Below are 27,468 nucleotides of genomic sequence, written 5' to 3' on the forward strand. Positions count from 1 at the left end.
TTATTTAGATACGAGAATCAACGTGAGTAAACTGTCTTAAGCCTGACCGTTAAACAACCAATGTTTAGCAATTGAACTCGTCTATCGTCGTACTTATAGATAAACGATCAAACTGAACCGACTCTAGGGCCTTATTAATAGGAGAGTACCGGTTTCTTCCAGCTGCAGTATCGGACTTTGATCTAGAAAAATAACTTACCTACTAGTCAATTACTAATTCTCTCATCGTTTGTTTCTGACACCAAAATCTCTGTATAAAACATATCGTAAACCATGTTTTATTCTTTAAAAAAACAGAGATAGCAATATATTTTAAATGGGTATTTTGGTCTCAGAAATATACGGTGAATTAATTAATAAAGTATAAAAAAAGGTTTTATTATCGAATTACAATTCAATCAAATATTAACATTGACGAAAAACTCAAAGTCACCTCTACGAGAACAGGTATAGGTTACAGTTTTTATTTTGTTGGTTTGTGCATTTACGAAGAAAATAATTTGACTTTTATACTTATTAGATGGTCCTATGTGGATACAATAGTATTTAAAACTCCAAATATAGTTAAAAATCTCTTTATCGAGAAACCAAAAGGAATTTTAGTGGTAAAGTGAGTAAATCGTAAATAGTGAAAACTGTAACAAAATGATAACGACTCGAAACTTTTTTAGCAAGAATATTTTGTTGTCTTTTGAAAATGGAATGCTATTGTTTTGTTATATCTTCGAAATTGTTCTGAGCATTGATGTTCTTTCATTTGTTATCTTGGTTGCATATAAAAGTTTATGGGTCGTTATCATTTTGTTGCAGTTTTTATTTGAACACTGGGTACATTTCATAAAACAAAAGATAGCTGTGTAAGTAACAATGATAGAGGCCGCTTTAAAATCATCGTACGAATCGGCCCGCCTCGCCCGGTGAAATACCACGACCACACAGAAGACAGGCGTCAAAGGAAGCAATTCCGCGTTTCGTCTGATGAGTGTGCGTCCCGGAGACCTAATTTAGTCCTCTTTCCCTTACCACCCTTTTTTTATAAGGAAAGGATGGGAAGTGGAAGTGGACTTTCCGGATGAGAGGACGCATAGGAAGGGAGGATATTTTCTTTCTGTGCATCCTCTCTTCCGTCGATTAAAGGTAGGCAACGCATATGCAATTGCGTATGTCTATAGGCAACGGTCACTTCGCTATTTCAGCGATTTCAGGTGGCCGCTCGCTCGTTTGCCACTTTATGATATAAAAAAATCTAAATAATTATAAATTAAAAAAAACAAGACAGTTTAATTTTAGACCCAGTTTTACACAGTTAGCAGGTCAAGCACTAAAGGACCAGTTGCAGAAACGTTCATGATTTATCAATGTGTCTATAAAAGTAAATAATAATTTCAATTATATTGTTATATGTTCACACATTTAATGGGCGGAATGATTTTTTTTTACAATATACATGTTTTATAAAACCACAATGATTACAATCCAGATCTGACTAATATTAAAATTCCTTTTGCTTCGTCTACTACGAATTAATTATAATTATTCCTTCCAAAAATAAACTAAGATATACAATCTAACAATGCTTTATACTTTAATCGGTTTATCTGTCCGTCTGTCGTTCAAAAAGAAAAATGATCCACAATAGAATGCTACCATTAGCTACACCCGAATCATTTTAGAAGAATGTTGACCAGTTTACTAAGCTGCTTTAGTAATGCATAGCATATATTTAATAGTAAAAAATAAATTTTATTGCATCGTCAGTACTTTTTTAATGCGCACGCGCAACCTATATTTCGGTCATTACACGTGTTTATTGACAACTTAGAATATTGTAATTTTACACCAAATATCGTGTGTCTTTTTTTATTTTGTATTCAAATGTTCTATCTGCACAATATTTAATAATTACTATGTTAATGAGTCACCAAATATTTATGCTTAAAACATAGTAGCCGACATGTTATCCTAGACAACCTTTCTTTGTATTTTTTCCAGAGGGGAATGCTTTATGAATACTCCGCGCCCCGGGGGGGACGCGGTAGTTATGTGGGATTCTCTTCCGGATGGGAAGCATACCCACTAAACCCCTCTGTTATTCCTCCGCATCATGGCGAGGTCACGGGCACGCTTGCGCTTTCGTCCTCCACTGTATTCTAGACAACATGTATGCCAAATTTGAGCTAGATCAGTTGAGCCGTTCTTGGAATACTTTTTAATAACATCCATCCATCCATCTAAATTTTCGCATCTATGATATTAGTTAAATGTTTTAGTATAATATGACGTTACAGATTGTAATTGAGGGCTCTTTTCGAACAGTTATTATTAGAATGTTATTTTAACTAAGTCGCGTGCATAAGACGTCTAAACTGATTCTGATTATTCTTATAAATCTATTAACATAAAAACCCTTTACATTTTAGTTTTTAATTTTATGTTCTCACTGGAAAATTGTATGGAATATGTCGTCATATTTTTTATTCGTAAAGGTTACTTTTTGAAAATTATTTTACGATGGTTTTTTTTAATCCAATTCAATATCGAAAAACCTTTGTTTTTAAAGGAAATAAAATGCAAGTTATCCAAACTAACCAGCCGAAGTGACCGGAGGGTCTAGCACGAATATTTGTGTAAACGTTTTCGTAACATCATGTACAAAATTTGTAATAAAGTTTATGTAGAGCAGTACCGGGCGCAAATACACTAACCAATTTTGTCGACGCGTTACGAAGGCTCATGTCGCCAATGTGCTAGGCCCTCTGTTATGTTTGGCCTTCTACGGTCACCGTTGTACCGTTATCTATGTAGTTTGAAACCGGGTATAAATTTTTATCTTCAAGTAGATAACTTGTTTATACTACCGACCAAAATATTTCCTTTGGTTGTGTAACTCTATGGTGTATTAGCATTTTAAATGCTTCAAGTTACTATGGTCCAAAATGTCTGCTTCACTTTTTGTTTATTACGTAGGTAATAATTTTAAGAACCTTGAAGTCTAAGCCTGTTTTGTTTCAAATTTTGTCTTTTCGGATGTTTGATTTTGGACTAGCTGTCGACCGTGACACCGTCTGAGCGGAATTAAATTAAAAAAAAACATAATTAGTACCCCATGTGTTCTTACAGACTATGGTCTACATCTATGCCGAATTTCAGCGAGATACATGCAGCCATTCTGGAGATACCTAGTAACAAACTCCTTCCATCCATCGGAACTTTCGCATTTATAATATGTATAAGAAAGAATAGACGTTAAAGAAAAAAGAAAGAATTAGCAAAAAATACCTAAAGTAGACACTGTATTGAAATACAGTTTTCACGCAAAACAAGTTCATTAACAAGTTTGTTAGCAAAGCAACGAGTGAACGACTTTAACTCGATCGTAACTCGATCGTAACAAGTTTTTACTCTACGGAAAGTGGGATGAATGTTCAATAAATTTTAAGTAATCCAAAGTATAAGTATATCTGAGAAGAAATTCAAATATGTGTGAAGTCAACCAACCCGCACTTGGCCAGCGTGGTTAACTATCGCTTAATCACCCTTAACTTAGGGTAGGCTCCGAACCCCTCGGTGAGGACGTGTAGTGAGCTGATGATGATGAAAAGTATAAACTACGAATACATAATATTTAAAAATATGACATAAAATTAATAATTTACTTACATTGTGTTGTCATAATAAACTAGGCAACGTTTAAAAAGTTAAATTTTAGTTTCAATAGTATTGCCATTATAAAATACATAATTACTACCATTGCATCATAGTCTTTAATAAATTGATAACTTTATAGATAAAAAATAAATTGTCATTTGTTTTCAACCAAAAATACAATTATCTTTTTCATATCCGGCATTCGAATTGTTTGCTTGCTTTCTGGCAGACGTATACGATATAAAAGTAAAAATTTATCACTAGCTTAAACTATAAACGTGAGTTTCCACTACAAAAACAAATTTATAAAACATATTTCTATCTCATAATTTTTGTTCAAAATGAAAGGGATAGAGATATGTTTTTGTAAGTGATTCAACAGTGGAAATCAATAGTAAAGCGATGCATTTCGTATTAGGTTTATGATACCGTTATCAACGGTCGTTTCGCTCGAATGTATTGATAAACCGTCACTTTTACGTTGAATATATAATATTAAACTAGAATTATGTAATAAAAGTTTGTTAACACGTTTATTGCTGCTACGAATCTCGCAGGGTCTCTGGCATTGAATGTGTTAAATTGGTGCATTATTCAAAAGGCGATTTTATACCTATTTTTCTTAAGTAACTTAGTTCTTGAGCCGTTGTTCTACAGATCAAGTGACGTTTTTTATAATGATTTCTATAATTAACTTTTAAAATTAATTTTTTCTTATATATTCATATATTTGTTTGTACTTATTTCAATCGATATGTCGTCTGTATGTCGATTTATTAAGGGCATATGAATTAATTTAACATAAGATAAAAACAAATAAATATTTCGTTTTTAAAATGTCGCACCAAATTAATAACCTAGTTTTCCTTGGACTGTTTGTTACATTGTTTTTAAATATTTTATATGTTAAAAGAAACTAACATGTTACTCGTAGGATACGCGTTCTTTTATTATTTTTCAATTTGTAGACTTTGGTTATCTTACTTATTACTAATATTATAAATGCGAATGACGGATAGGTGGATGTTTAAAGATATCTCCAGAAGGGCTGAACGGATCTTGATGAAATTTGGCATACGTATAGAAAATAGTCTTGAACAACACATAGGCTACTGATTAAGTTATTTTTAAATTCCGGGCGGACGGAGTCGCAGGCGATAGATAGTTCTTGTCTCAATACGGGAAAGTTTAGTAAAGGTATTCTCGCTGACTTATTCCTCACTAAACACATTAATTTTTCGCTTTTTTTCAATTGCTTTATGTATATTTCATCTTTATAAATATTCTTCTTACTCTTAAGACAGTAAATTATTCAATGATGAAACAGTCGGGTTATATGCATGGCCTTGCATGGCATTTAAAGATATTTGTAATGCTTAAGTTAATTGGCCCTCAGTAACGGAATGCACATGTCATATATTAAATGCATATAATTTTTAACCGGTTTTGTTAATGCATAGCATCGAAGTCAAGTATCAACGAAACAGCATTTTCTAGAAAGTTTTATAAGTAGCGTCTTTTCCAATTATTTGTTTAAAATATCCTACTTACTGCGTGTCCCAAAATTCAACGATAAAACGTAAATGAAGTATACTTTTCAGCACTTGGGAAGGACGAATGATTAGTTTGTAAATAATTTAAGGTTAAAGAAAAGAACGCCAAATGAATGATTTGCTTTAAAAAAAAATAAAAAAAAATATTTAATTATAACTTTCTTCTTATAATTAATTTATCAGAAAACTTCTTAAATGTAATTAGACAATTTAGAACATCCTGTAGTAATAAAGGTTACATAATGGTTACTGGGTCTCGTTCTGACAATTTGACGTAATGTTTTCATTGCGCCGTTCCCAGTTCCGTTCCAGCCCAGTTATCTTTGACCTTATCTTTCCAGACGACAATTTATCATTTTATTAGACTCTATTAACGTATTCTCCTGGAGAGACTAATCGTTTGTTAACAAGGAATATACGGAGAATAAACATTTAGAAGAGGACTGTTTTTGAAAGGTTTTGTAGCCTTTGAAAAGCGCTGGAGTCTGTGTGTTGACTAGGAGGCTATGTAGAAAAATAAATTATTAAGTTATGAATTATATTCTATCTCATTCTATCACTACTTTTTGATTCTCATATTTGTATATTTTATAATCTTGCACTTATTTGTGTTATATTCGATAAAAACAAACCCAACACACTTTAGTCTATGCCTCGCAAACCTCGCTAACCTTTTTAGCACTTTAATTAGGAATATTGATAGTTAATTCATGTATATTTGAATATATTTAATTATCCGCGTAATGGTGACTTTTAATTTGGGTTATTTATCGCAAATAATGCTGATATAGTTGTTGAATTCGTTGTATTTTAGTAAAACATAGCGTTTATATTTATCTATATTCTGTACATGTACCTACTGAATATATATAATGTATTAATAATTGGAATACAATATTTTAACTGGCTGTAGTAAAATGAAACATTTATTCAAGCGAAGCAGAAAATCTTTACAAACAAATATAGTCTACTAGCTGTCGCCCGCGACTCCGTCCGTGAGGAATTAAAGATAACATGATTAGTAGCCTATGTGTTCTTCCAGGTTACGTTCTATATGTATGCCAAATTTTATCAAGATCCGTTTAGCGATTCTGGAGATACCTTCAAACAAACATCCATCCAAACATTCGCATTTATAATATTAGTACGATGTTGTGTCTAGTTACAATTAATATTCTTGACCTTATTTCCTTAAACTTGTTATGTCTGGTTTTATTGAAATTTGTCTCAAAAGTCCCTGAAACCTCAAAAAGAATATTACATATAAACAATTATTTTCCTCCTTTATTTCGCAGTATTAAACCGCGTTTCTTGTATTTACCAACGTCATGGCGCCGAGTTCAATAGCCCCTTTAATTAAAATGGTCTTGTCAGGCGAGTTGTTTTTTTATGCTGGCCATACTATCGCATATACTGTCAAAAGGAATGATGTAATTGGTCTAACTGCATATATGAGATATTTTTATAGCAAAAGGTGGCAAACGAATAACGGTTTAACTAAAATAGTGAAGTGACCATAGCAGTAGCAAATTAAAACCTAGCAGATGAATTACCTTTCCTTTAATAAACAGAGAAATAGGACGTACAGATAGAGGATAAATACTCATAAGTCTACTCCGCTAAATCCGAGATTGAAAGAGACGCAATGTAGAGTCTTTTTCATTTTAATTTGACGTCATTCAGATGTAAAGATTTATTATACGACGTCTGATCTCTTGATCTGACCTCTAAATCTAACCATTAGATTGAACAGATGTGTGTAAACGCGTGACGTATAGTTGAAGACGTATTTCGCCTTTGACGAACAGCGGGGTTAGACAAAGTACGTTCGTTCGGAAACGATTCCATAACGAACTTCAAAAATATGTAAAACTGATAATAACTTTCGACAAGTCACGTGATTGTCGCGAGTCCGAACTGACTATAATAAAAAAAGAACATACAGACGAATTGATAACCTCCTCCTTTTTGAAGTCGGCTAAAAAATAACACTTCAAGTCAACGTTGTTTTCAGTAAAGACAGGAAAAAATCAATAGAAATATGTAAAAATAATTTGTAATGATGAACTTGCAAGATACAAAAATATAGGTCGTAGTAAGATTATTTTTTTAGTATATATTATATCTAGAGTAAAGTTCAAGTGTCATTGAGCGGACTATGTTTACATTTAAAAGATGTATTTGTTTGCTACACTAATTACTTTAACAGTGGTATGGCCCGCTTTAACATCTTCGCACGATTTGTCCCGGCTCGCCCGGTGCAATACCACTACCACACAGAAGACAGGCGTGAAGTGGAAGCAATTCCGCGTCCAGTCTGATGAGTGTGCGTCCCGGAGACCTAATTTAGTACTCTTTCCTTTCCCACCCTTTTTCTTATGAGGAAAGTAGGGGAAGCGGAAGTGGACTTTCCGGATGAGAGGATGCATGGAAAGGGAAGGATTTCAGGTGGCCGCTCGCTCGTTTGCCACCTTATGATATAAAAAAGGTCTATTTTATATTTTAATTGATATGTAATCCTAATAAGGTTTCTATTTCGGTCTTTCTTTCTTTAAATTCTAAATTTAACATAACATACGTTTGTCACAGAATATTTCAAATCTATCTCTAATTAATTACATCGTTTTTATTCTAATTCTGATGTGATTAATCAGCGCCATCTATGCCAGTAATATGAATAAAAAATATCTTAACAATCGCGCTAGGACGGTGTAACTTCTGAACTGTGTTATCAAAAATATAATCAACCTTTTTCGCAACACGCGTGGTATTGCTGTTGATAAGAGCTATCAGTCGGCCGTGGATAATGTAGTCAGATGGTCTATTATATTGTTGTGTAAGTGTTCCATCGATCATGTCGAACGGTGACCGTATCCCTTACCAGTGTCCTGTAGTTGGTAACTACGAAGAAACTCAATGGAGCGGACAATGCCCGATGGAGAGTCAGTGGTCAAAACCAGAAAACATTTGTAGTTACCAGTACGGGTATAATGTACCATACTCAAAGTTATCTAACCAAAGTTTTAGTGGTAATTATGTTTGTAATTATACTAATCAATATTATGGTGGTCAAGTGCAAACAGTGTATGCTCCGCAGACTTTGAATATACCATGTCAGGGTCAGCAATGGGACTATAATACGATGTGTTTTGATGTAGACGGACAACCCTGTCAGTACACGAATGTGGTTGATCTGGAGGATTTTATGTAAGTCTACACATAGATTCTATGAACTACATAAATTAAAACTCGTCTACCCTTCTTCTTAAATATCGGAGTTAAGCTTGTCGCAAAAAGCCGATAGTAGACCGGTGTGGAAATATACTTGACCAGGCCAACACGCGGCTGTAGCGTCTCAGACGATGATGATCCTACATCTTATTAAAATGAATAAGATTATTTTGATTGATGTTGGTATTGTCACAAATTTCCAGAATAGCAGAACGGATCTGGATGTTTGGAACAAGTTTATGGTAAAACAGCGCATAGCTTAAATCAGTTTATATTTTAATTTCACGCGGAAAAGTCTTTGTAATATAAGGAATAAAAGTGTGCTGATATAAAATTTGATAATGAAATTGAAACAATTTCGATAGTCTAATTGACCTTACACGCCCTTAAATATTCGTAAAAACAGTCATAAATAATTAGAAAGTATTTATTATCTGAGTAAATGTATGTAAATGGCACAAAATTGCTAATTTCTGAATTAACCATTCAGTTTAAATATGTCATTAATTTTTGTTTTTGACAGCCCTATTTTTATTGATAAACTCTAGTAGCTACAGAAGGCGGTAGTAAGTAAAACAGCGGAGCACAGTTGGCTTCGTAGAATAAGTCTTTAAGATGTCATACATTTTAAAACGTTGTTAAGTTAAAGTAGCTGTATTTGATTACATTAGAATTAAATTTTAACGCTCCGCTGACGCAAAACAATGTTACGCGAATAAAATTTACTTATATGGTATTTATAAAGACTTTATTCCTGAATCCATTTTATAACGTGAATATTTTCAAATATTTTCCAGTATTTGTAAAAAATATGATAACGAAAAATAATCTAAACAATGTACTTCTTTATTGGATTAATTACGATAAGGTCATTTATTTTTATTGTTTTTTGTTTGCCGGACTTTTTTCATTTATTTATTTTTATTATAAACTAGCTGTCGCCCGCGACTCCGTCTGCGTGGATATGTAAAAAAACTTAATTAGTATAGCCTATGTGTTCTTTCAGACTATGTTCCATACGTATGCCAAATTTAATCGAGATCCGTTGAGCCGTTCTAGAGATATCTTCAAACACCCATCCATCCATCCACATTACAAGTTAAAAAAAACAGCTCTTCAAGGCATAAATTCGAAAAAATACATAAAAAATGAATAAATAGTATCCTATGTCCGTCTCTTGGTTCTCAGCTACCTCCTCACCAATTTTCAGCCATATCGGTAAAGCCTTTCTTGAGTTATAAATAGTGTAACTAACACGAGTTTTTTTATCTATCTATCTATATATATATAGATAGATTCTTCGATACTACTAGCCGTTTGCGACTCCGTCCGTATGGTAACTAACATTGTGACAAGAGAATTTTATATTTAAGATATATATTTTTTTAACTACTTATAGACACTCGAATTTTATTAATATAGATAGAGAAAGGAACGGGAACTCAGGTATGAAGTTTGTAATGGCTCGTTCGATATTGAAGGGTTAATAAACAGTGTTGGCCCGGTAGCTCTTTATCTGAACGTGACTATATTATCAGACGAACTGTTATGAAAATATTACTTGATCCATAACATTTGCACGGTAGCTTTATGTATGAGATAGATCTAAAAGACTTGATATCTATAGACGCATCCTAATACAGATAGATAAGATTGTCTTTTTGGTAAGCTAACCACTTTACCTATCTTCTTGTCTTGATAGTATACCGCCTTTGTCTATATATATAAAATACTAGCTATTGTCGCGGACCTCGTCCGCTTGAATTAAAAAAATATATTTCTTTGCTGAATTTAAAATGAAAATAAAGAAAGGAACGAATTCAAAACTCGCTCGCCGTAACTTTTTTGGTTGCATCCTTTTTCGATGTTTTCGAGTATATTCTATTATAGACAGATTTTACGCATGAAATTTCTGTTATTTACTTTCAATTTAAAATGAATTAAATATTTGTTTTAAAAGCAGACAATAGATGGCGCTATTTAATTTTATAGAGTCAGTGTTTTTGGTTAGAAAATTACAGTAAGGTTTTTTTCTTGCAATTTATTGTTACGATCGCGACTACGTCCGTGCGGAATTAAAAAAATCTTAATAAGTAGTTTATGGGTTCTTCTTGACTATGTTTTACACGTGCGCCAAATTTCATCAAAATCCTGCGAGCTGTTCCGGAGATACCTTCAAACAAACATCCAACCAACCATACATCTCAACTTTTTATAATATTAGTAAGATAGTAAGAAGTAAGATAGATATGTCAGATGTCCCTATGATTATAAATGCTTTTTGTGTTAAAATATTGTCTAGTCATCAATACGATTTTGTGTGTTTTTCCGGTGACCTCGAATACGTAATAGTATTTTATTAGTGATTTTTAACAGACAATGTCTATAATTCTTTTTGATATAACGCCAAAAATATTGTTCTACTCAAAATATTTATGTTTTAGGTAAGATAGAACTATGCGATATTAAGAGTCATATTCCATGATTATTTTAGCCTTGAATTTCCCTTCGACAACTAAATTAAGCAATGAAGATAAATTTGTTTCTAAGTCTCGAACGATTACAATCTCTTGTCGCTATGTGTTTTATCTTTGCTATATTTACAACAAAGTAGTTTTTACGATGGGGAGATTCTAAACATCTCATAACTCTGTGACTAACCGTTTAGTATGCACACTACACTTCATCTTTTTTCAATAAGTTTTTTTTTCGACACAATATTTTTAGGGTTACGCACATAGGAAAAAAACGGAGCCCTATAGGATCATTTTGTTGTCTGTCCGTCTGTCTGCCAAGACCTTTTTTATATGGAATAGTGCTCTATGTATCGCGCTTCGAGGACAAGAAATATGAGCGCTATAAAACTTTACACAAAAAATAATAAATCTGTATCAGAAAATGCCTATTTATACTATTGTAATAAATTGGTAGGTTTTAAATAAAAGCTAGGCAGGATTGTTAGGTTAAAAAAGATACCTAGGAGTAGGTATGGTGCTATTAAATAGATAAGAGTTAAATCTATCTATCAAAATTATATTCTTCTGTTAAAATATCTTGGCGGCTGATCGTGTGCTGTGTGCTGTACAGTGTCCTCTAAACATGGTGGTCTGCGGTACTCATGCGATGTCCGAGCCGCTAAGATATTTGAATAATACTATACCAAAGTTTTCTCGTATTATCGTTATTCGACTTATAAGTTATCGCACTATAAATTTCTATATTTACATAGTTTTGTAAAAAATTCCACATATTTATTTGTTAATTGTTTTGTGCATCTTTTCATACAGAAATTGGACCTTTGCCAGTCCCGTGTTTATCAGCTGATCAGACCACGTGAGGTTTACACTAACCTTGTGATCCTAACTGTATTTGACTGAGATTTATTTTAGTAGTCTGTGAAGTATTTCTTTTTACAGTTGAGTGATTCACACAAATATAAAATGGAAAGACTATTACCGAACACTTCCCCTTCCCCGTGATTAGTGATAATCTCTTGGGACTAAAATTTAGCCTCGGTCAGTAAAATTAGAAAGCGTCGGTGACTCAGTGGGTTAAGCACTTGACTTGCAATCTGCAGGTCCTGGGTTTGAATCCCGCCATGTACCAATGTGTTTTTCGATTTACATATATACATTTATCCGACGTTCTTACAGTGAGGGAAAATATTGTGATGCAACCGGCACATATCTGAGAACAAATTCATAGATATGTGTGAACCAACCCGCACTGCGCCAGCGTGGTTGACTAAGGCCTAGTCACCTTTGATCTAGGGTAGGCTCCGAGTTCCTCAATGGGAACGTATAGTGAGCTGATGATGCAGTAAATTTTTTTCTTATTTTGTTATTCTTGAATTAAAACTGTAGTCCGAGAAATAAACGCGTTAGCAGAACTACTGATAGCGACATTAAAGACGTAAGGTTATGTATTCTAGAAGACGGAAAAATACATTTTAACGAACTGCAATAGGCTTATTATTTTAATATCTTGATTATTGTTTACTTAATGTGAATAAGTTATGTATAAATGCATACATACTTACTGATAACCTCGATACTTTGCCGCGACTTAATGATAACTTGAGTATTAAGTTATCGCATTTTGTTAATTTAATTGTTATTTATATTATGATTACAATTATTTTAAAATAATATCGTGGCAGTGGTGACAACATCGGTGTTAAGAGTTGGACGTAAATAGCTAAAAGTAGACCGGTGTGGAGAATTTTACTTGACCAGACCCTGACCTACCTGCGGCTGTAGCGCCTCAAGTGATGATGATGAGTTACAAATCGTATGTTATTGGATATTTTTTAAGATTTTTTTATATCATAAGGTAACAACGAGCGAGCGGCCACCTGAAATCGCTGAAATAGCTAAGTGACCGTTGCCCATAGATATACGTAATTGCATATGCGTTACCTACCTTTAATCGACGGAGGAGAGGATGCACAGAAAGAAAATGTTTTCCCTTTCCATGCATCCACTCATCCGGAAAGTCCACTTCCGCTTCCCATACTTTCCTTATAAGAAAAAGGATGGGAAGGGAAAGAGGACTAAATTAGGCCTCCGGGACGCACACTCAACAGACGAAACGCGGAATAGCTTCCACTTCACGCCTATCTTCTGTGTGTTCGTGGTATTTCACCAGGCGAACCGGGCCAATTCGTGCAAAGATGTTAAAGCGGGCTCTACCACTGTGCAATAAGTTTGTTAATCTTTTGCACCGAATAAGTTTAGTTTTTGTATCGACAATGATGGGCATAAGAAGTTTTTTTATGACGCTGAGAAGTCTGACTTTCGGTTTATTTTGTTTTCTGTTACAACCCTTTTATAAAATAGCTATATTTACAGATTCTAATTAACGCCTAGCAATATTTTATACTCCCGTTTTATCTAAAAATACTTTGGTTTTCTATTTCAAAGAGAGAACTTTGACATTGAAAATAATAAATTATCTCTGCGTTTCGTTCTATGCTGACTTTTAATAATTATGAAGTTAATTATTTATATTATACTTGATTTCATATAAATTTATTCGGATTGTTTTTGTCTAGCTACAGCGGAAGAGAGTCGAAAGCACATTTCAGATTATGGCAACGTCCGAATCGGTCACTATCAATGATAAGGACAAAGATAAGTTATCACACAGAAGTGAAAATGTAATTTGGATAACCGTGATTCGGACTTGGTTTTATACTCGAAATTCTAGACGTCATTTTGACATGCAAACTTGTCGTTGAGAAGTTCCATTACTGAAATACTTGTAATGAAACATATTGTTGTCTTTTTTTTAAAATAAAATGAAAAGGATGCAATGTTTTTATACAAGTTTTTACGAAGGAAACGCAACAGAAACATCTCAGTCATTTGTCATGTATGGAACATTAGTGTTTAATCCAAACTACGCATAAGACCAAGAGGTTATTAATCAAATTATATTTGTGTCAGACGACAAATAGATTAATTAAAAGTTAATGGATTTATAATAGTGTTCGTAGCAAAACATAGTTAATGATTGAGGAAAACAAATGGATCCGGTTTAGTACTTGCGGTTAGGGCTTGAAATTTTCAATAAACTTAGGCCTGAACACTGGTGGTTTAAAACAACGTCAACTTTATATCAAATGTCATTCAGTGAGTTGTTTCACACGATCTACTCAGACTTGAAAACATCGATGTTAAAGCCGCCGAATATTAGATTTTTTTGAGTCAAAACTGAATAGGTGGCAACCCTACTGGTATGTAAGAAGGAAATGTACTGGATACTAGTGTTAGCGATTAAAAAGTATTTAGATTAAAACGTAAATCCTTGTGTATTGCCAGAGTTTTATTTATGTACACGGCTGGATTTATAATTGTTATATAATGTTAGTAATATTTACAATGTACGAAATGATTCAGCTTAGCAACACACATGTTCAGAGGCAAAAAGATATACTTTTATCTCTGCTCAATTCGTTTTTCTTTTTGTAATCGAAATTGTTTTATTATTAGATTCATTTTTGATAAAAAAAAAAAATGTTTTTTATACCACAAATTGTCCTGCGATCTAACACCAAGGCTGTGGCAATCGTTAATCAAGTATTACACTACCAAAAGTGAAACCACGTCCTTCTACGTAATTTGATTGCGTCATCAGCTTAACCGAATAAGTCGATACAAAATGTTTTCCAAATTTAAATTCAATACACAATTGTAACCGTAGGCTTCCACTGACAAAACATATCGCTATTTCGGTTATTTCAAAAAGAAAGAGCGGGATCACTTTTAATTGCGTTTCTGCAGTGAAAATCAAACAGAATATTTTGCTGGACATGTGTGTGAAACTTACAATGTAAAAGCTAGTGCCGTCCCTCTCATCCTCATTAAATACAAAGGAAATAGCTGCTAGCAATGTACTCAATAAATAACACTCATCGTTGGTTTCTGAGACCAAAACGCTTGTTAAAAAACATATTGTTATCTGTCAAAGATATGGATGACGATATATTTTATATTGAGGCGATGATCGTCTCAGAAACAGATGAGAGTCATTTAATGATTACTTAAGTATATCTTATTTTAGTTTTCTTTTACAAAATCTACACTTAGAACCAGTGGCCATTTGACACTATTAACTGAGTTCTTCTATCTTAATTAATAAGTAGTTACATATAAAAAAATCTGTAGTTAGTGATACATGTATACTTGTATTTTATTAGCAGTCGAGGCCAGAATATATTGTATGCGGAGTGTAGAGGGGCTGACGGTTGCTATCAATTACGAACGGACATACAAATTGGCGGGCGCACGTCACACCTTCAATTGTCGGACGGGAACGCGATTAATTTTGCAATCATCGTCAATTGTTCAGCTCAATCATATATAAGTAGAAATACTGTCTAACTTCGTACAAATCACCTCTTTAGTATTGGTATCAAAGTACGTTTAAATCACACTAATATTATAAATGCAAATGTTTATTTCAAAAGATGGATGTTTGTTTAAAGATATCTTCAGAACGGCTGAACGGATCTCGATGAAATTTGGTACAAATATAGAACATACTCTGCAATAACTCATAAGCTACTACCAGTCGCGGGCTACTGCTAGTTTTGCATAAAACAGCAATCACTCTCTACCATAGAAGGAAACATAGTGACGCGCTAATAAAAATAAAACTCAGAATGCAACACGTCTATAAAACATACTTCTACAAAAGATTCCACTGGGAACTGTCTTTAGTTTTACAATCAAAGAAATAAATTTGCTTCCCACTTGTGTCCCAATTCGCTTACATTGTGTTAAAATTCCTAGAAGCGTTTACGACTCGTAAACTAAGAACTACACAGACGTTTCTGTATTATTCCATTCTTCACATACTTTCTCTTAAATATCAATATGCGTATGCTAATTTTATTGAGTGGCCATTTGTTTTGTTGACTTTATGTATGCTTTTAGATTTAATTTGCACCTGCTTATTCGGTGATATAAAGTCTCTAGATGTTATACCTATATTTATACGAAGGCGGAAAATATTACCGATAATTATCAGTAATATAATATTGGAATTGGTCTTAGAAGTAACAATTCATCATCATCATCAGCTCACTATACGTCCCCACCGAGGGGCTCGGAGCCTACCCTAAGTTTCGGGTGATTGGGCCATAGTCAACCACGCTGGCCTACTGCGGGTTGGTTGACTTCACACATATCTTTGAATTTCTTCTCAGATATGTGCAGGTTGCATCACGATGTTTTCCTTCATCGTAAGAACGTCGGATAAATTTACATATGTAAATTGGAAATCGAAAAACACATTGGTACATGGCGGGATTCGAACCCAGGACCTGTAGATTGCAAGTCAAGTGCTTGACCCCTGAGCCACCGACGATCTCGTAGAAGTAACAATTACAATTCCTTTATTATTACTATTAATCCTTTCTGAGAGAAGGAGGAGGAATCAAATCATATTTTTGATTAAATGTTTCGATAGTATAAAAGTACGATAACGATAGGGCTTCCATTATTTTTCAACTTTAGTTGACGCATTCCATTTTTTGTTAATGTATGCAGTATATTGAAGTGAAAAATGTGAAGATTTTTAGTAAGCAAATAAAAATGCCTTTCAATTTACTTTGAATTTGTTTTGTTAAACATATTTGTAAAGTTCTTTTAAATATTCATCATTAATAATTTTCTTTGCGCATGTATAGCTAGTCCGATTTGGCCGTTATAATCCCCCATAACAATTAAGTTTTTGTGGGCGTATTGTCTAATTGTTTCATTCAGATTAAGGTAGAATGTCTCTATGGTTTCTAAGTCTGATTGTTCAGTAGGTGAGTATATTTGTATTATAGACCACGGTTTATCATATCCTGGTAGCTTCAAGTTCATAATTGCTATTCTCTCGGAGATCCCTATAAAACCTTCAATGAACTCTGTAAGGTGTTTTTTGATAATAAAGCCAACTCCGCGCTGGCCTGGGGTTGTTCCTATGTAGTACAGCAGAGAATCTTCATAGCAAACAATCCTTTCTCCTTCTCGTCTCACTTCACTGAGACCGACAATATCCCATTTAATTCTTTTTAGTGCATACATAAGTTCTATGTGGTTTTCCTCATTCTTCAGTGTAAGTACGTTTAATGTTGCGATATAAATTTTATTTGATCTTGAAATCGGAGAGCGACGTTCGAGCGAATGCTCAGTAGCAGGACCACATACATACAGTTCTAAACCAAGAAGCAGGAACGGAGAAAAAATCATAAATTTTGCACTTGAAAATAACTTAACTATACTCAATACTATGTACAAGAAAAAGAAGAAAAAAATGTGGACATGGCTGTCACCAGACACCAAAACGAAAAACGAAATTGACTTCGTAATGACCAATAAAAGCAGGTATTTTATTAATCTTGACGTTATTAACAACTTAAACTTCAACACCAACCATAGAATGGTTAGAGCTGAAATAAAGACACAGCAACCAAGAAAACCAAGACCCAAGCAGGAAATAACAGCCATGAAGCTCGGAAAGCACCAAGGTGAACAACTAGTTACCATTCTAAAGGATAAGTTCAAAGACTTTCAAAGCACAGCAAAGAGTCTGAAAACGCAAGAAAAGTACAATTGGATAGAAAATATTTTTAAAACACATATTCAACTTAGCAAAACAAATAGTGGATGCGAACCGAGAAAATGGCTATCTATGAAAACTATAAAATTACTAGAACGAAGAAACCACCTGATAAGTACAAAGGACATAAAAGATAGAAGAAAACAAATTGCAGAGATCAGCAAAGAAATTAAAGAAAGTATAAGAAAAGATAGAAAAAAGAGCAGAATGGAAATAATAGAAAACTACATTGCAAAAACAGGAGGCGCCAAAAAAGCATACAGAGAACTAACAAACTCAAAGGATTGGGTGGTGAAAATGAAAAACGTCAGAGGAATTTGGAATCATAATAGAAGAGGAATATTAGAAATTGCTACATGCTATTACAAAAATCTGTACGAATGCACATCTAAGGTAAACGAAGTAACTTTGTCGGACACATCAAATATCCCTAGCATAGTTCATGCCGAAGTTGAGAAAGCTATAGACACACAAAAGAGGGACAAAGCACCAGGACCTGATGGTATAAATAACGAAATACTGATAGTAGCCAAAGATGTAATTACACCTATTCTAACAGAAATGTTCAATGACATCGTATGCACTGAGACCATTCCAGAGCAATGGACAGAGTCCAATATTATTCTTATATACAAGAAAGGAGACAAACACAATATCGGAAACTACCGCCCCATCAGTCTTATGTCTAATATATATAAAATATTTGCTAAGATAATTCTAAAACGCATTGTGAGAACATTAGACGAACACCAACCCATCGAACAGGCAGGTTTCCGCAAAGGTTACTCGGTGATCGATCACATCCACGCAGTACGTCAAGTATTAGAAAAGTACAACGAATACCAACGCACTTACTACATCGCATTCATTGACTACAGTAAAGCATTTGATTCTCTACTTCACGACAAGATATGGGAGGCATTAAGAGCTCAAGGAATTGAACACAAATATATCCGTTTAATTAAAAATATATAAAGCCACAGCACTGCAAGGATTCAATTGGAAAAGAAAGGCAAAACGTTCCGAGTGGAAAAAGGAGTCAGACAAGGAGATCCCTTATCTCCAAAATTATTTTCCGCCGTTCTAGAATCGGTTTTTAGATGTCTTAATTGGAACAATGTTGGATTAAATGTGAATGGTGTCCCTCTAACGCATCTGCGGTTCGCAGATGACATAGTTTTGTTTGCTGAAACATCAGAAGACATAACTAAAATGATAAAGGAGCTGGCAGCAGAAAGTGAGAAAGTAGGCCTGAAAATAAATCCGGAAAAAACTAGAGTAATGACCAATGGAAGGAAAGACACAGTAAACATAGAGAATAGTGTAATCGAATATACAGATGAATATATTTACCTGGGTCAGCTAATAACACAAAACGATTCCGCACTTAAAGAAGTCGAACGCAGAATAAGCAACGGTTGGAGTAGATACTGGGGCATGAGAGAGATCATGAAAGACAAGAAGTTAAACATTAACACTAAGAGTAAACTATACAACACCTGCATTCTACCTGTCCTCGTGTATGGCTGCCAAACATGGGCTCTAACTCAAAATTTAACTAATAGACTAACAACATGCCAGCACGCAATTGAGAGGAGTATGTTGTTAATAAAGAAATCAGACAGAATAAACAAGCGTACCATCAGGAGCAAGACAAGAGTTACAGACATAGCATCCAAGATCAGAAGGCTCAAATGGCGTTGGGCGGGACACACAATAAGAGGACCAGACAAATGGAGCAAAATTCTGACTCAGTGGTACCCCAGAGATGGAAAAAGGAAGAGAGGCAGACCGCTGAAAAGATGGGACGACGATATCAGGAGTGTAGCAGGGGTAACCTGGAACAGAGTAGCGAGAGAAAGGCGTGAGTGGAAAAGACTGGAGGAGGCCTTTGCCAACTGGCAAACAGATCTGCAGAAAATAAGCAAAAAAAGTATACTGGAAGTGTAACATTTAACGTCTAATCTTATTTTACTTATTTATCAACATTGATATTTCAACTTTTAATACTTCTATCTCCATACTTACAAACTTAAATTATATTTGTTATTTTATTGTAACTTGTAAGCAGATCTGAATAAAAGGCTATTTTATTTATTTTTATTTATGTATAGCTAGTTGTCGCCCCCGACACCGTCTGCACAGATTAAAAAAACTTAGTAGCCTATGTGTTCCTATTTTCTACATCTATGCCATATTTTAGCGAGATCCATGTAGTCGTTTTGGAGATATCTTTTAACAAACATCCATCCATCTAAACTTTCATTTATAAAATGTATAAGTAAGAATAGACATTAAAGAATTAGCAGAAATAACTTAAGGAAGTAGAGTCTGTATTGAAAGTTTGTTAGCAAAGCAACGAGTGAACGACTGCAAATTAACTCGATCGTAACAAGTTTTTTCTCTACGGAAAGTGGGATGAATGTTAAATAAATTTTTCCTCAATGCGTTGCATTCGACGGCTAGTGCCGTCCTTATCTACGGCGCCGAAATTTTTATCGTTCACAGTAAACGTGGGTGTCCACTGCCAAAACACTTTTAATACGTATCGAGACATATTGACATCCCTTTCATTCTCTATGTAAGAACTGAGATAGCAATACGTTTCGTTGGTGGAAAATTACGATAACTAAATTAACACATTGAAGAACTGTTGTACTTGTTGTTTGTTGAACTTGTATTGCTGTTCTGTATTTCATCAACTTTACCCTATAAAATATATTTCTATGTTTATGAAATTTCTTACAAGTTTTGATGTAAAAATTAATTATGTGGTCCTTTGAAATTTTATTAATTCATTTTATATCAAATGCAAAATATTGTTTTTTTTTATTCTAGTTGAAATAGAATTTAAATTTCAGACAAGACACTTTGATTGCTATAGTTAAGTTAGTTAAGCCCTCGAGGATTTCCGGAAATTTAGTATACCCTGCAACCTTGACCCAAATTATTTTAATTAAAATATCGTTAAATTTACTTTAGTCAAAGGACTTTTTTTAATTAAATCCTACTGTGACAATAAATTGTCTTGAAATTGTTTCGAAGATTAACATTTTATTATGTACGATGGGCCTTAATTTTATAGAAGACTAGCTGTCGCCCATGACTCCGTCCACGCGGAATTAAAAATAACTTTAAGAGTAGCCTATTTGTTATTCCAGACTACATCTCTGATAAATTTTATCAAGATCCGTTGAGCCGTTCCGGAGATACATTCAAATAAACATCCATCGATCCTACCATCCTTCTAAACATTCGCATTTATAATATTAGTCATAGAAGATTTTATAGAAGGTTCTAGACATTGTTGTTGTGTAACAGGTTGTATACAACAGTGACGTAGTTGTCTAGATTCTTAGTATAATTTCTAGTCAGATCACGTCCATGATGTGCGTCAATAGTAATGGAATAGCCCATTCTAAATACAATGCTATAGCACTTTATTCGTAACTAAATCTCGTTGATGACATTGTAAAAACATTGTTGTTTTAATATCGCGCGGACGGAGTCGCGGGCGACAGCTAGTATGTAATATCGAAAAAATGTCGTAACAATTATCTCATAAAAAATACAATGGTTAAAAATTTTGTATGCGCAAATCCACGTTTGTTCCATTTAATCCAAAACGGCTGGACCGACCGAATGTATGATGTATGTAAAAATATTAAAAAATACCTTTTTCATACTTGCAATGACGTATTCGCGTGTGACCGCTAATAAACAAAAATAATCGATTTAAATAATCTGTATTCCTACCCTATTAGGATGCATTTGCTTATTGCAGTCGTATTCAAATAAAAAAACTACGGAAGATGCCGGCTGCGGTTGAAATAGATAAAACATGAGCGGTAATTTAAAATCACTTTTGTGACGCACTTGTCAAATACGACTATTTGGAGCAAGTGATAAAATATGGCGACTAATGTTAACTACAAATTAATAGCAATTAACATTTTGTGATCAGTTTTGTAATTGTATGGCATTCGGTTTTAAACTAGCTCCATTGCGATCGTGTTGACGTTTGTATTTAATTTAAAATAATTAAAAAAAATTATATATATATATGTGCTGCGTGAAGTTATTTTTTAATAATGTGTGTACTAGGATCACCTGTAATAGAACATTTCAATTTCAAACTGCATTCTGTGACTAAAAGGTGTGTTGTGTTTAGTTTAATTAGTAATTTAAATACGCGCTAAATAAGTCTTTTTAGGTCTAACCAAGTGTAAGGCCTAAAGACCAACCTTTAAAATGAAACTGCTTTTTAATTAAGTAAAATAATTTTTTTTATAAAAAATATTAGCAGATTTTTTTTGTAAATTTACTAATATTTCTTTTACCATTTCAACTAAGCTGTAGGCTTGTATGAGGATATGGTTTACGACAATAGTCGAATGGATTTGAACCCCCGACCTCTTGATCGGAAATCCATACCCTTGAACATTAGGCTATTGACGCTTAAATTAATACTAAAACATAATTATATCGAATCATTATTATGGAGCTCAAAATATAATTAGGCGATATAGACATTTAATAATGATGATATTGGTATGATTAAAAGGCCTAATACGAATATTTGCGATACGCGCCTTTGTAATATCACCGTCAAAATGTATGCAGCGCAAACTTAGTAGTAAATTTAGATTTATGTAATAAAAAGTTTTATACCAATTTTGGATTACTACCCTCGCCACACTTATGCCCACAGACAGGCGTACAGAAATCCAACTTTCAAAGTATACATAACTCTATTCTTGAAGGTTTAAACCATAACCTAACCTAGGATTTCTATCCGGTATAACACCATATTTATCCGTCTTTTCTCTATCTTCAGGAACAATGAAAAGAGGAAGGAGAAGTCTCGCGTGGCGGCGCGATGCCGACGCACGAAAGAGATGCAGATCTTCGCAGAGCTGACAGCTGCTTTGCCTGCAAAAAAGGAGGAGGTAGAACAACTGGACAAGGCGTCAGTGATGCGCCTAGCTATCTCCTATCTGCGTGTCCGTGATGTTGTGTCTATGCGTAAGTGTTAAATCGTTATAAATCCAAAGCATAATGAGATATAGGAAAAAAAGTTTTTTTTTTAAATGGTATATAAGCGTATAGAAAATCAATCCAAAACTTAGAAGACTTGAACGGGACCTGTATTAATACATGTACAATGTTAGAAGCAGTACAACTTCCTATAGTCGATGATGTGGAATTTGTCTGACGGTCTCTCTTTATATAGCTGATGGTGCTAATTCGCTTACTTTAAGAAAATCTTGTGGCGTTTAAAATATTTTACACTATTTGTCACGATACTTAGTTTTACTTTTAGTATAATATTTTTACGGTATATAGCTTATATGATGGTACTTTAGAATAATAAGGTACTATACTGAGAAATAACACACTTTTTATTTTCGTTATAAAGCTCAAGTCAAGGCGGAGACACATTAATTGGCCTCCGACACAATTAAATGATTTAGGCCTAATCGTTACTGAGACGCCGCGCCGTCCTTGCCACGCTGTTTATCACATTTTTGTTTACATTTCATCTTACTTCTTACTAATATTTTAAATGCTAAAGTAGATGTATGGAGGGATGTTTATTATTTTTGTTTTTTTTGTGGGCGGCGCTGTGCCGCCCTCTCGTTCCCCTAACATGGCGATCAGGGACTTTGGGATGCAAGAGTCTTTATTACTTTATTAAAAAATTTAAAAAACCAATAAATTACAAAGTTTCTTAAAACTATTTACAACTGCTTTTTTTAAATAATATACAAAATACAACTTAAATAAAATTACAATTAAAATACCTATTATACAAATTAAAATTTCGAATTAAATTACAATAAAATCCAATCTAAATTACAAATTAAAATTAAAATACAAATAAGATCTAAGCTAAATATAATATGTACAAGTTAAATCACAATATACAAATAAAATTTTCAAATTAAAATTCAAATAAAATTTTAGATTAAATACGAGTAAAACTTTAGTAAAATGAAGGATGGATGTTTACTAGAAAATATCTCCAAAACGGCTCAATGGATCCCGATGAAATTTGGCACTTATTAAGTTTTTTTTTAAATTCCTCGCGGACGGAATCTCGGGCGACAGCTAGTTCGGAATAAGGGTTAAATATTAGATTTAAAAAACAACTTTTCGATATGCTTTATTTAAGCGGTTTATCTCTGACAAATTACATATTGCATTGTCAGAAAGTCATAGTCGATAAATCGCTGTAAACTATCGTAATAATGATAACAATCTGAAATTGTATTGTTACATACGTAAGTGAAATCATATTCTGACCAAACGCACAGTTGTCCAGATAACGGCAATTTATAGAAAAACAATACAAAATCCGCGTTGCGTTTTATCTAAAATGATAATACGTAGGTACTTTAAGAATCTTATCCAAAAGGCTAATAACTGTTTTTTTTATCCTTTATTAAGAGTTTTTGATTATATATATATATGTATAATTAATCTATTGTTATTGAAATAAGAATTTATTATGAATTTAATAAGATTAGATAAAAATGGCGCACTGTAACCATGCTCGTATGAGTCTCTCGTCTCCAATACCAAACCCAATCCGATATGCCCAAGGTTAGATTAGGTAATCTTAGAAGACTTTATAATATAGGGATTTCACCTTTTTTGGGACTGAATAGTTAATAAGTATAGCCAATGTCACCCGGAGATATATCTCTCTATTTCTAACAGTGAAAAAAATTATCAAATCGGTTCAGTAATTTCGAAGCCCATTCAATGCAAACAATCCACTCTTCCTCTTTATAAAACTAGTAAAGACTAATTAATACTATTATACGATGATTTTTACTGTGGATTTTCTTAGCCGAAGTATATTTATGACACATTTTTTCATAGAGTACGAGATAAATGATTTTTTTTAAATAATACAGTTTTCGTGGAACATGTAAAATTGCAACTCCTTGACCCGTCCTCTGTTTTACATTTGAATATCAAATTGATAACAATTTATTCGCAGATGGAATAAAACATTTATTCCAATATTATGATAAGACGAATAATGTGATCCTTTATCATTATATTTCACAGCAACATTGTATTTGATGACGTGTGCGGCTTAAATGGCTGTCAATAGATAAAATTTAAATTCCGGTATTATTAAACTAATGTTTGAAGAAGAAATAATGAAAATTACTTACTTACTCCGCTGGCGCATCGACCCAAAGTGGGTCTTGGCCTCCGACACAAGAGATCCTCTTCTCTTTTGTTGGTTTCGTAACTATTGTATTTTCCGTGGGCGAGTTGTCAGCCGGCCGCACAACCCCCATATTGCTGGAGGACCCTACTTTGGTCAGCGAGCCCATCGGGCTTAGCCGGGTAGCGTAGCTATGCTGTACTGTACTTTAATGAAAATTGATACTGTTAATTAGAAATAATTGGATTTAATGATAAGTATTTTTGAGTTCTCGTGTGAATGATCCTATGCTAGAGGTCCTAATAGGAATATTTGTGACAATCGATATCGTATAGTCGTTGACAAAATTTGTGCAGCGCCCAATCCCTGTCAAGCGTAAAATAAACCAAATATCTCAAGCTAATTTTGATAGAATAGACTGACGATACGAAGACAATTGTCACAAATATTCGTGCAAGAACCACTGAATCGCGTGTCAGTTGTTTACGTTTTCAATTCCCCTTATAATCATAATTTTCCAATACCTATATAGGGTTTTTTATTAGTCAAATAAACAATATTACTATAATTTTTACGTATGTCAACATAGCTTTTAAAAACAGTAACAGCTCTTTGCATTTCAAAGAAAACATCGTCAGAAATAAATAGCACCGATTGGGAACCGCTAACGTAAACATACACACACACTATGTTAATCTCTTACACATACATACGCGTATGTCGATACGTTGTAAGCTATTACACCAACAAAAATATAATTATACTAGCTGTCGCCCGCGACGACGCCCTCGGGGATTAAAAAAAAAACTTATTAGCCTATGAGTTCTTCCGGGATATGTTCAATATCTTTGCCAAGCGAGATCCAAGCAGCTGCTCCGGAGATACCTTCTAACAAACATTCATATATCCATCCATCTAAACATTCGCATTTATAATATCAATGAGTTTTCACTGCTTTAAAATGTTGTTATCTCGGTTTTTCAATACAAAATGAGAGAGTTGGCAATAGTTTTGATATAGATGCATCGAACGTGGTGACTAAAAAGCTAGCGTCATAAGTCCATAAGTTGTCACATTACGTGTGGACAGTGCATTATATTTATAAACTGACATTCTGTTGCACAGGGCCATTTTATCAAAGGAGGTCATTGACCGCGACACGCCGTTGCATAATCACTTCACTATTTTTCCTCGCCCATTGTTCAAGCTTGTTGGGCTATTTCTTAATATCCATGCATAAATTAGACCTAGCGGTTTATTAAATTGAAAATATTATTTACGCTTTAAAGAGTTTAATAAAATCAAATACGTAATGCATTTTAGTTAACACTTACATTGCTTTAATTCAGTCTTTCCCAAAGTGGGCGATAACGCCCCCTTGTGGGCGCTGCAGGTTTCAAGTTGCGGTTTATAGTAAAAGTTTCGTTTAGAATTCTCCGTTAATATACATATATAGGTCACAATAATTAATTAATTTAATTTTAAGTAATAGTGGTTTTTAAATATGTGATAATGTGGCGCTAAAAAATATTTATTCTCAAAGTGGGCAGTAGACAAAATAAGTTTGGGAACCACTGCTTTAATTAGTTAAAAGTGACGAAGTTTGACTAGAAGTCTCACCGTTGGTTTCTGAGGTCAAAATATCTATATAAAACATTTCGTCATCCCTGTTATATTTGACTAAACAAATATAACAATATAATATAATATTTCAGAAAGCCACGGTCATAGATTTCGATAAATAGTTATTCTTTTGTTATGCATTGCGTTTTTAGTAACATAATTAACCAAATAAATGGTTTAAGTAAATTGTTTTCTATAATACAAACTACTATTATTAACACGTTAGCTGCCATGTCGGACTATATGTCCGACATGCTAATGTTTAAATCAGGCCGTGTCGGACTATGTGTCCGACAAGCCATACTTCCATTATATGTAAATAATAAGTATATGAGCAATGTAAATAAGGTATTACAAAATTAAAAAAAAATCGTTTTTCGAAAAATCATTCTCGCAGCTAACGTGTTAAGGTTTATGTTTATTGAATCAACTATAGTACAAAAGTGATTTAAGTAATATCCACGAATATTAAACTTTATCAGATGTGAAAAATTTTATATTGTCATACTTTTTTTCTTATATGTACTAGTAAATTGGTGCTTTATGAACATAAAATAGTAGCACAAAGAGATTATTCTTGTAGTTTACTAAAATAACATAGTAGAAATGGACATAATTGAAATCTTTCCAGTATATGTATGGTCAAAATTACACTACAAAATGTACTTCAAAGCTTAGATGCGTACTTCAATTGTTTCTACAAATAAGATCTCTACAAGATAATGATAATTTCTTGTAGTTTCAAACCCAGTACAAAAGTTTCCCTGAAGTTGTTCCAACTAAATAAACCAAGGAACATTTAGATAAAGAAATTCTTGGAATAGAGTTATCGAACTGTTAACATAAGAAATTGTTTCGTAGAATAAACGGTACATTACCAAGATTTATTTTGTTCAATTTATCAAAGGTCAGCAAAGGTGACCATTGTATGCAACTTTTTTTGAATTACTTTTAATTTTCCTTGTTTTATTTAATTATTTTGATAGTTACTTACACTTAGTTTTAACGGTGGTAGAGCCCGCTTTAACATCTTTGCACGAATCGGCCCGGCTCGCCCGGTGAAATACCACGACCACACAGAAGACAGGCGTGAAGTGGTAGCAATTCCGCGTT

General features: G+C 33.6%; 1 protein-coding gene across 4 annotated transcripts in view; it reads left to right on the plus strand.

The window, feature by feature from the left end:
• LOC106120093 (hypoxia-inducible factor 1-alpha) overlaps window positions 1-27,468 on the plus strand; it is an 83,472-nt gene that overhangs the window by 4,960 nt on the left and 51,044 nt on the right. Inside the window, exons 1-2 of one of the 4 annotated variants that reach the window (XM_013315274.1) lie at window positions 7,996-8,408; window positions 22,384-22,571. In XM_013315274.1, the coding sequence (XP_013170728.1) occupies window positions 8,056-8,408; window positions 22,384-22,571 (541 nt within the window). In that variant the 5' untranslated portion in view covers window positions 7,996-8,055. Of the gene's footprint in view, window positions 1-7,995; window positions 8,409-21,602; window positions 21,703-22,383; window positions 22,572-27,468 lie in introns of those variants that run through there. The other 3 variants (XM_013315275.1, XM_013315276.1, XM_013315277.1) reach the window with 3 other exon arrangements.

Source organism: Papilio xuthus, unplaced genomic scaffold (genome assembly GCF_000836235.2).
Source record: "Papilio xuthus unplaced genomic scaffold, Pxut_1.1 DF826961.1, whole genome shotgun sequence".
In the NCBI taxonomy this organism is placed as follows: domain Eukaryota; kingdom Metazoa; phylum Arthropoda; class Insecta; order Lepidoptera; family Papilionidae; genus Papilio; species Papilio xuthus.